Source organism: Cyprinodon tularosa, unplaced genomic scaffold (genome assembly GCF_016077235.1).
Source record: "Cyprinodon tularosa strain WSP-4 unplaced genomic scaffold, ASM1607723v1 ctg310, whole genome shotgun sequence".
NCBI classification, from domain to species: Eukaryota; Metazoa; Chordata; class Actinopteri; order Cyprinodontiformes; family Cyprinodontidae; genus Cyprinodon; species Cyprinodon tularosa.
In genome coordinates this window covers 1,458,618-1,469,548 of record NW_024039020.1, presented here as the reverse complement: position 1 = coordinate 1,469,548, position 10,931 = coordinate 1,458,618, and the positions used below count along the sequence as shown (strand labels likewise).

At 39.5% G+C, this 10,931-nt stretch overlaps 1 protein-coding gene across 1 annotated transcript; it reads right to left on the bottom strand.

Annotated features, from left to right (window-relative positions):
- Nucleotides 1–298: 298 nt before the first annotated feature.
- On the bottom strand, nucleotides 299–6,424 carry LOC119788159 (solute carrier family 35 member G2-like). Its single transcript, XM_038292328.1, has 2 exons — nucleotides 6,069–6,424; nucleotides 299–1,888 (listed from the first exon to the last, which is right to left on the bottom strand). Exon 2 carries the CDS (start codon nucleotides 1,852–1,854, stop codon nucleotides 499–501), a length of 1,356 nt encoding a protein of 451 aa, XP_038148256.1. The 5' UTR covers nucleotides 1,855–1,888; nucleotides 6,069–6,424; the 3' UTR covers nucleotides 299–498.
- Between the last annotated feature and the right edge of the window lie 4,507 nt (nucleotides 6,425–10,931).

Genomic DNA, 10,931 nt, shown 5'->3' with positions numbered 1-10,931 from the left:
AGGGGATTTCCAGTGACAGAGCACCCCATACCATATTGTACGGGGGGTTCGTGCTGCTCCAACCGCAAAATAATATTTGAAGGCAGGGCAGTTAATCTTGCTGAACTGAACTGGACACACTTTACTGGACACACTTCAGGAGTGTCAAAGATGCAGTTGAGGCGCATCAGACCATAATGTGTACAGGCATCAAAAATGAAGCAGAAAACGTTTTATTGCTGCTTCCAGCGCTTGCGGTCTGAACGTAGCATTAGAGTGCATGCCCTGCATCCTCCTATGTTAAAAATTTGAAGGGTGATTGAAGGACGAGCATTCTCTCAGAGAGCTTTTATTTTTCACATCATGTAGTCACTTTACAGACAACACAATTTTGGTACTTTCTTCTAAGCAAAAACAATACAAAATAGATCGAGCTCTGGTGAACATCTATTAGTCTCTTATGTACATGGGAATGACACTTTTGAAGGAGAAAGAGTAGGTGATGGTATTGAAGTGTTTCTATTTGATGGGTGAGTCCAGAATCTCCTCATACTCCTCCCTTTGGCACCGCCCCACACCACGAGATGGGAGCAGCTTCATAGCCACCAGCCAGCCAACGCTTAGCACGATCATCACGTTCCCCACAACCTCGGCAGCATTGGGAGTCACAGGAGATATGGCCAAATGCAAGAGCATGGCAACAGGTATTTCCAAGCTCTGTGAAGCGGAGACCAGGGCTGGGTGGAGGCGTGTGAGGGCGTGCGTCATTCCCAGGAAGGCTGCTATTGAGGAGGCAACTAAGCCCAGTAGAATGGCCCATGCTGATAAACTCATAGGCCAAGACCATCCTTCCTGGATCAGAATCAAAGTAGCTGGGGTAAGCAGGCAACCTGTCCAACTCACAGTAAATAGAGCAGTGGCGACACCAACCCTATCTTTCATTGAGCGATACCCGACCAGCGCCAGGGCCATCCACAACCCCGCAAGTACTGAAAGAGACCATCCGAAAGCACCCCTCCAGAAAGTAACGGGATCAACTGGCATGTCTTCATAGCTCTCATCTGCTGTGGGAAGCAACACAAGACCCAACCCACACAGGCCAGCGGCTAAGGTTATCCCATCTGCAAGTCCCAGCTTTTCCTCCAGTAGCAGGAAGGCAAGGGTTGCTGACAGAGTGGTAGTTGCCAGTCGCCAAGTTGTCGAACCATTTTCAGAAGAGACAAAGGTTAAGGAATAATAGGCACAGCAGAGGGAGAGTGAGTAGGAAATGCCATAAAAGAGTAGACGTAACCGATATCCTTCTGGTCCAAATGGGCTCTCTGCCTTGTTCAGTGGGGCAGCCACTGATGGAAGCTGAATGACTGACCTTACCAGGAGCAGAAATAGGGGTCCAAGGCTAAAGCGTTCAGAGGCCATGCGGGTAAGGACAATCAGGCAGCCATGTGCAAGAGCAGCACAGAGTAGTCCCAACCAGGTGAGTCGAGATGCCGACACAGAAGCCTCGCCAAAACTGGCCAGTTGTTCTCCAACCCCTTTCCCAGATCCCTTTGCTGCTTTGGTTCCCACCTCACTTCCCTCTCCTTCTCCCACCACTTGGAGTTTATGGGACGTGTCTTTGTCTTTGGAGCCAAACAATGTCAAAGGCCACTTCTTGCTCTCCGTGAGCTGTTTCTTGTCAGATGTCTCCTCCAGGAATGAGCCAAAATCCTCGAATGACGGAGCGTCATCATAGCCCTCATCGCCTGGTTGGGGGAAATGGGTATGTATTCCAGGTTGGGGGGCATAGGGGGTCTGCGTGGCATACTTGGCCGTTACAGTCTGAGGATGTATCTTTACTCTCTTCTTAGAGCCACTCAGAAGGTGAGCTGACTCCATATTTATTTTCTAAGACCTCAGAGATGACCTACACCTGCAGGAGAAAAAGAAACCTTTTAGTACCCCACAAACGGTGTTATTTTTTCAAAGAAAAACCCCGGCAAGCCCACCCATTCCTTTCTTCAACATGTTGCTTCTACCTGGGATTCAGCTTGATATCTCATATATCTTTCATATCCTAGATAATAATAGCAGTGACTCACATCTCCCCGTGTTTCCCTGCATCCTGCACCAAATGCAGGTATGCTTTACACAGATCCCCAGTTTAACCACATTCCCCACGTAATCAGACACATTACATCCACAATAACTGAATTATGCAGAGCACTAATCACCCAATCAAGCCAATTTTTTGTCTTGGGTAACATAGGCATTAAGTATCTGTTGGTAATGGGTGTTATATAAGTAACTGGTTAGAGCTCCATTTGTCTCTTGTCTTTTGTTCTCTCTGTAATGACTTTTCTTCCCTCTGTCTTTTTTTTTAAACAGTGAAATCCTGCTCTTTGCTCTGTCTGACAATAAGACAAATAAACACACAAAACTCATAAAACCAGCTGCAAAGACAACATTCCCTTCATTTCTCAACAAAAACGTTTTTTGTTTTTTTTAACATCTAACCAATTACATCACATTTCAATGTTTATGACTAAATCGTTTTCTCATGTTCGACTCTGGTTTCAGATGTTATGTGTCACATCTTCACTGCTGCATTTTAGGAAGCATAAGACTCTGAATGCAAAAGCATATGCTTTCAAGTCTTCAACAGAACTTGAATGCATACTTTTGCACACCTTCATACTTTTTTGTTTTCTAGAGATTTGTACATTTTGTTATATATGAAATAACATTAAAATAATAATATAGTTATTTTAAAGACATCTCGTTACGTTAAATACTGTTTGTTTCATTTTTTAAATTAAATTAAAAACATGGGGTGTCGGGCGTGCAGGTGGCGCAGTGGTTACCACGCATGGCCCATGTACGGAGGCCTTAGTCCTCGACATGGCTGACCCAGGTTTGAATCCAACCTGTGGTCCTCTGCTGTAAAAAACTCAAAATACACTAATTAAGAATTAGTGTTTCGCATGTGCTGTTCCCTCATAATTATGGGAAAATATAAAAAGTGGTTCATCCACCTGCTGTGCTGCACTGATCTGCGATTAGGTAACAGGAGGGCAACTCAGACATCCATCTGTTTCCAGCTATTTCTGAGTATCTCCTGGTGTGTCAGGCTATTAGGGGGGTGTATTTCCTCCAGAGCTCTCTGAGTCTATCCAGTAGTTTCTTCCCAGTTAAAAACGGCTAGAAAAATCTTCAAAGTGAGTAGGAGAGGAAGAATCCTGTTTAGATCCATGGAAAATCACAGCAGCGGAGTAACAGTCGATCTACTCTATGTTCCTTCTGGACATCATAGTTCCTCCCCCTATCAATAGGTCCTACCACCTTATGAAAGCTTATTTTAGTAGCTGGTATCCATGATCTTGTTACTGTTATACAGAACATATAAATTAAAGGTATAGTGGAGGATGTTCTTTTTCCGTGTGGATCATCAAAATAAATATATAATAATAAGATATTCAAGGACAAAAACGTGTTAGAGTCATATTTGAGATGCTGACTGTTTGCATATGATTGCTTGGATCAATGTGGACTCTGTAAGGGGCAGATGACTCCTGTCTGTAAATGGATAAATTTAGCATGTGCCACACATAGCATCAATCCCGATAAAGCTGAGACAAGACATTTTTATGTAACCTATAAAAGATGCAAATCGGAATCTAATTTATTAGATCTGTCATTGTGAATTGATTTTTCTTCCTCATGCAAGTGTGGGTGCTTTTCTGGTTCTCACGCTTCCTTCCACAGTTCACCAACATGACTGCTAAGTCAACTGATCATTATGGATTGACCTTATGTGTAGGTGTGTGTCTGCATGGTTGTTTCTCGCTGTGATGTACTTGTGACCTTTCCAGGGTGAATCTGTCACTTCCCTAAAAGCCCCTACCATTAGGCACCAGATCCAAATGTCCTATCTGACTGAGACCCTGGCTTTATGATGGACACCTTGGAAAATCTACTTTTTGTCTACAGTCTGCTCTGTGATTAAATTGACTGTATTCTTATCTATCAGTCTTCTGTTTAGAAATATCTGTTCTTGGGAAGTGCACTAGTCCCTCCTGCAGCTGTGCATCTACACAGCATGCTGCTGTGCTTTTGTTAAATATGGAAACTTCCCCTTTTCTACACGAAGTACAGTGATTGTCATTATGGCCAAACACCACTATCTTAGTTTCATCAGATCAGATCTTCTTGCCTGGGTATTTCTGTAAATTCTAATCTGCCTTTTTATGCTTATTCTTGTAGTAACAAATTCTTCTCTGAACGGATTCCATGTCAGTTTCATATATTTAACTCCATATAAGAACAAACTCTTACAAGCTTTTGCCGACATCTTCTTAAGGTTATTTGCTTTTTTTCTAATATGTACATTTCATAAACAAATTAATGTCTTTCCCACTGAATCTGTGTCAATTTCAAATGTTTTTTTTTTTACTGTTTTTTGTGTTTAAACTTAACTTTTATTAGTTAAGCATAACACAAGATATAGTTTCCCATAATGTCACAAGCAGCAGTAGTGTGGTTGTTGCCAAAAATAAAACTGCGTTTTTTCCTCATTTTAAATGGTCTGAATCAATCAAGAGCTGTAAAATCCATTACATTATCATCCAAATTATTAAATATTTTTTATAGGGAAATTGATCTTAATGTAGGCTATTAATGTTTTAGCACAAATATAATTTCAACTGTTCTTACTAACCTTATGCGGAAAACGATAAGTCAACCTCAGCTTCAGTTTATGTTTGAGAGATGCCTGAGTGTGAAAATATCTTGTTTTAGCTGAATTTAAAAGGAGTTAACATTTTAGTTTAGTTCAAAGTTGTATTATTTGTTGTAAGCTATAACCACAAACGAATCACAAGAAAATATGTAAAAAAGGTCTGTTTTGATATCCAGATTACAAAATGTCTGTCCTGGATGTAATAAAAATAAACAAATAAGAGGCATCTGGAAACCTTTCACTGCTCATAAGTTCAGAAAACCTCTTTTACCACACAGTCCTCATAAATATAGCTGCAATTTATTATCATTGGACTTTAAAATATATGTTTGTCTCTTCTGGGTAAAAATAAATAACAACCCCAGAAAACAATCTTGCACTAAATGGGGATTTTATGTTCACATGATCCCTAAGAGAACATTTCATGTATTCCCTCTCCAGAATAAAGCATGAAGGTGAATTATGTGTAAAAGAATAAATAAATAAAATCAACTTTGGCAGCCAGGTGCTGATTTCCGTATGACACAAATGGCCACAATCAAAAGCTCCGGATCACATCCCAGAAAATTAGTCTTACTTCTTCTCACTGGTAGTTAAATGAAACCTGATCGGCTGCTGCATGAAAACACCTAACCTGCAAGAAGAGATCAGGATGTTTCTGTCTGGCTTTTCTCTTCCCAGTTAATAACTGTGCCGGGTGATGCAGTCTGCCTCTGCAATGCTGCTGTTTTTTGGTTTGCTTTTGTTTGTTTTACTCACAAAGCTTATTTTTGCACAACCATAAAGGTGAGGTCTAAGAAGGATCACATTTTACAAACTGAAGACAGAGCCGAAGAGGTTTGTTCTATATTTGACATGACATCCGAGGCAAGAAATGTGGTAGTTAAATCAATTTATGATGCTTCCAAAAATAGCATTCAGTAAGAGCCAAGCAGCTGTCTGAGCTGTAGAGTTTATATAGGACTGATTTCAATGTTGCTGAAACGTGTTTTCTGCTTCATGGTGCTGCAAGATTGAATTCCCATGTCTGTTATTTAGTGATGAAGAACACAGAGAAACATCTCGTCGATTTCATCTCATTATTGTGTCTGACACGGACCATCCATAGGAGGTGCGCCTACCCTCCAATAAGCTACATGACGGTCGGAGCCGCGAACCATGACAAATCCTTGAATGGGAAGAGGCGCGCCCCCGCATCCCCAGTGTGCGCGCCCTTATTAGTAAAGGACAACCAGAATCAATCAAGCAATCACCAGAAGCGGTCTGTGACCTGGTTTGGTTGTATGACATCAAACCAGACCCTCAGTATTCTTTGCGCAAGCATAACTGCATCATTGGTTTAATTGAAAGAAGCTGCTCCTCAGCGTCCACTCACCTGCTGTGGCGCAAACCAGAGCTGAACTTCACCAACGGTGCGCCTCAATCAGTCACTAAACATCTTCAACATCTCATCACCTGCTTTTGGCCATTAGTTCCTTTCCATCTCCCTCCTTTCTCCTCTTAGTTCTTCCTCTCCCTCCTCGGCAGCAGTGGTTGTCCTCAGGGAGAGAGCGCTGCACTTTCAGCACCTATGATCACACCCCACTGCACTTTACAGGGAGAGAAAAATGAGTTTTATAAGAACCTGCTGGCCGCTTTCATCCCTGCCTGAATACACATGCAGATGCTCCTGGTCTGAGAGAAAGAGAGACAGAGAAAGAGACAGACGGAGGAGTGAGGGAGGGAGAGATCTAATCAAAACCTCTGAGCATGCGTCACAGCCGCCGTTCCATGCGTATTTGTGCGTCAGTCGTCCTGTTAGAATGAATGTGCCTTTCTTAAAATGTAGATGACATTTTCCCGAGCTAGAAAGAACAAAAACAAAAAATAATAAAATGTAATTAAGTTTAAACCAATACGACCAATTAAACCCAGTTCCTGCAGGAGAACAGTATAAAACAGTATCAAATCTTTGAGCATTAGACCAGAGCAATCCATTAACCAATTATGAGTAGATAGCTTAGCTGCAACCCTTGTGAAAAATAAAGCTATCCAGAGAAGTCCAATGCCTGATATCATCTTGGGTGTCAATGCCATAGGTGGCTTAAATCCTTAATGCCCAACTTACAATTAAAAAGAATTCCTAGTAGGACAAAGAAAAATGTGTTTTTAACAATAATTTTAACAAACATTAATTTTAAAATCATTGTACTTTCATTACCTAGTAGTGCATTTGCCACAGGAAAATACACTTTCTATTCATCCCTATTAAAGACTTTCTTCTTGTGCAAAGTGCCATGTAGGTTGTACAAAATGACATCAAATATAAAAACAGCAATGTTTGGGTCACTATCAGAAATGATGTAGAATACTACAGTAGTGAGCAGTGGGGTTATGTTGCTAATGTCTTGTTTTCAAAATGCCATGTCCAACAAAATTGGACATAACGTTTAAATCTTTTCACATTTTTTCACCCTGCTATCACAAACCTCAGATTGATTTTCAAACAATATGTGATGGAAAATGGGGCAGGATTTTGATGTGCAAGTAAAATGATATACAGTTAATTATTTTTATAATTTTATATATTAAAATCTAAGGATTATCTTCCTCACCACTGTTTTGAACCTATATAGCTGTGAGTACAGCTTTGTCGAATTGTATCCCAAATTTACACAGTTTTCTGTCAATATCAAATAGATTTAAAATGTATTTTTGTTTTTTGCCAAATATTTTCTTCTTACTAAGGGCTGGACTTTGACTAGGCCTTTATAGAAATTATCTAAATCACTCCATTACATGGCAGGCACAGGAGAATCCTTTTGCAGCAGTGGAAGTTTTCTTCCACAATTACCTGATATTCAACTCCATCTATCATTCTCTATGGTCAGTTGCCATCTACAGAAAAACAACCCAACACCCTAATGCTGCCATCTGCACCATGTTTCACTGTGTGTTCTGGACTGGTGTTCAGTGTTAGTTTTCTCACTAGTAGCGTTTAAATCTTCACAAAAAGTTCAGTTTGGTCTCATCTGCCCAGAGCATCTATTTTCAACATATTTGCACTTTATGCTTGTGGCAAACTTTAAACCATATGTCATGGATTTCTTTCCATATTAACATTCTGATTATCAGTCTTTCAGAAAGATATTTGATGAATGCTCTTAATGTGTAAAACAAAAAAACACACACACAAAAAAAGCAACTATTTATCTAAGCAACGCCTTTGAACTTGTGCCCTTTTTTAATAGAGTAGTTTCCAGTACCTCAAGTCTGGGACTCTTTATCCCAACAAATCTTTGTCCATGCACAATGGAAGTCGGTAAAGTCGCTAATTATCTATCTTCTCGGTCGGGCTGTAAATGTAAGTCAAAAGCTGTTTTTTTTTTTTGGTAGGTTCACATTTGTCCTACACTCTAACCATATTTAAATGATAATGCAGATATCTGTGAAATGTTCAAAGCTAAATGTATTGCTTTATAATGTATCCCTGCTTTTAAAACATCTTACCAACCTTATTATAATTCTCTATTTTCCAGATGACTGGAAGAATGTTAGCAAACATCAATGTGTATTCAGTCACTGTAGATGGCTTTACATATTTTGCCAGTGATTGTGTGGGTAATAACTGTGTGAATTAAGATATTTTTAGGCACATGTGAATACTTACGTATATAATGATTTATTTACTCATTTAAGGAACTTGTGGAGTGTGTACTTATAAGTAAATTAGGAAATTCTATGTACCGGTATACATAACTGTTTCATTCTCATATATTCATTCAATGACAGAATGTTCATCAATCATTAATTAGACAGTTTTATTTTTTCTTGAAGCTAACATACTTTTTTTATATATATATTTGGTACTCTTGATTTTAAACTGTGGGATGTGCTGGATAACAGTCCACATGCTTCTCAGAAAAGTTGGCAGTCAGCATCTTCACAAGGTCTTTTACTTTAGTTCCTGGGTTGTTATTCACATTTCCTTCCACATCATGTTCATCACTGGGAAACAGACCAGGTCTGCTTCCTGTGCACCATAACAGCTATACAGTCCCATGGTATTGATACTTGTGTTTATTTGTTTGAAGATGAGGTGAAGACTCTTGTGCAAGTCCACCATTCTCTTCCTTCTTTTTATGTTTTCATTATGTCACACAAAGAGGCGAACTGTTTGAGATGTTGTGCTCATATCAACTCACAATGTCAATAAACCTATCCTATCATAAACTTCAACATCATTTACGTAAATGACATCCAGACATAACATCCCAAATTTTTAAAAGGCATAGATTTGTAGTGTAAATTGGTGAATATGAGGAAAATATTAAATTATCATCAAAAATAACCCTTCTGTTCTCATTCTGGAGTTTATCAAATAGAAATAATTTTGGCAATTCTAATAGACATAAAATTGGAAAACTTAATGAATATTTCACATCTGATTTTGAGGAAAAAATGCTTATGCCTTTTTATACAGTTTATTTAATAAATACCTTCTGACCTGAAGGCTCCTTGTTATATTTTATTTAGGAACATTATGGTAAAGGAGACTTAATTCATATGCATACAACTACTATAATTTACTTTTCAGTTCTGTTCATTTTGCATTAGTCTATCACATAATGCTCTATTAAAATATATTGTGGGTATGGGTGCTTTACACCGCTTAAAGAAACAGAAACTAAAAGTTATAACAGAGATGTAAGGTTTTCAAGAAGCTCAATTCCCTCTGTACCTGCTTAGCCACCTTGATTCTACACCATCTAACGGTATGCAGCCTCTGGGAGTTCTATTCTTCTGTTACATGTTAGTAATTGCTTTGACATTTTGGTGCTATTAATTTTTTGTGCTGCATTAACCTTAGGCTGGATTACTGCAACGCTCTCCTCGTCGGGATCTCTGGCAGGAGCCTTCAGAAGCTCCAGTATGTACAGAACAGCGCTGCCAGGGTCCTGATGAGGGTGAGGAAACACCAGCACATCACTCCCATCCTTCACACTTTACACTGGCTGCCCATTCACGCCCGTATAGAGTAGGCTACAAGATTCTTCTGCACACCCATCACTGTGTGCACGGTGCGGCCCCCATGTATCTCACTGAACTGCTCACACCACACACCTCTTCCCGGACCCGGTCAGGCCAACAGCACCGTCTGGCCCCACCCAGGACACGGCTAAAAACAATGGGCGACAGGGCCTTCGAAGCCGCAGCTCCCCGTCTGTGGAATGCCCTCCCAGACCACCTTAGGGCCCCACAGACGGTGGATTGTTTTAAGAAAGGACTAAAAACTTTCCTTTTTAGAAATTCCTACAATTGTTGATTTTAGATTTTTTTTAATAGGCTACGTATGCCTTTTAATGTATTGATTTTAATGACTGTCTTTTTACTCTGTTTTTAATGTTATGGTCTTTTAAACTTGTTTTGTAGCACTTTGAGATTTGAAATCAAATGTAAAGTGCATGATAAATTAAATTCATTATTATTATAAATTCATTAACCTTTGCAGACTGCAGCCAGGTTGGCTGTTGTAAGGCCAAACCATCACGCTGTTTCAAGGGAAGCATCCACTTGTCAGCAAAGGAGGGACTCCTCCATCTGGATTCATGGAGCTGGACAAAAGTCAATGTTCAAATCAATTCCGTATGTAATCAGAAGCAAAACACATCACCACATTTACACTTACTGAGAAAGATGTTTGAATTGTAAAGGTCACATGGACTTAACCTCCTGTTCTTGATTGAAGGTAGTATGTTTATATAACACCAACTTGTATATATATTCAGACAGGACATTGTTCAGATTATCTTCCAGAACAGTTAGAATTACCAAAGTTATTTGTTATAGCTGTTGTGATTTTATGTTATTTTAAAATTCCCAGCCAGCTGGGAATTTATGTTCCTGATACTTTAAGATGTTTATTGCCCTCCCCGGTAGGGGTGGTGAAATATCTAATAACCGCATTCTGGGTAAACCCTGTTCCGCCCTCCACCGAATCAGACAAACACTGGAACCATGGGACACAGACAGGAGTCAAGGATTCAGCAATTTCTCTGGAAACTTCCGGTTGAGTAGTGTTTAGAGCAACACTTCTCCCTCTGTTTAACCTCTTCAAAAAACCCGTTAAACCTTTTCCCTGGTCTCTCTGTTCGGTTTTCTGCATTTGGGTCTGAACTTTGTAACATCATGACAGACTCTATATATATATATATATATATATATATATATATATATATATATCAAATAGGTGTTTATA

What these genes read in the sequence shown, in the direction of transcription:
- LOC119788159 (XM_038292328.1), bottom strand. Translation starts at nt 1,854, where the DNA reads ATGGAGTCAGCTCACCTTCTGAGTGGCTCTAAGAAGAGAGTAAAGATA.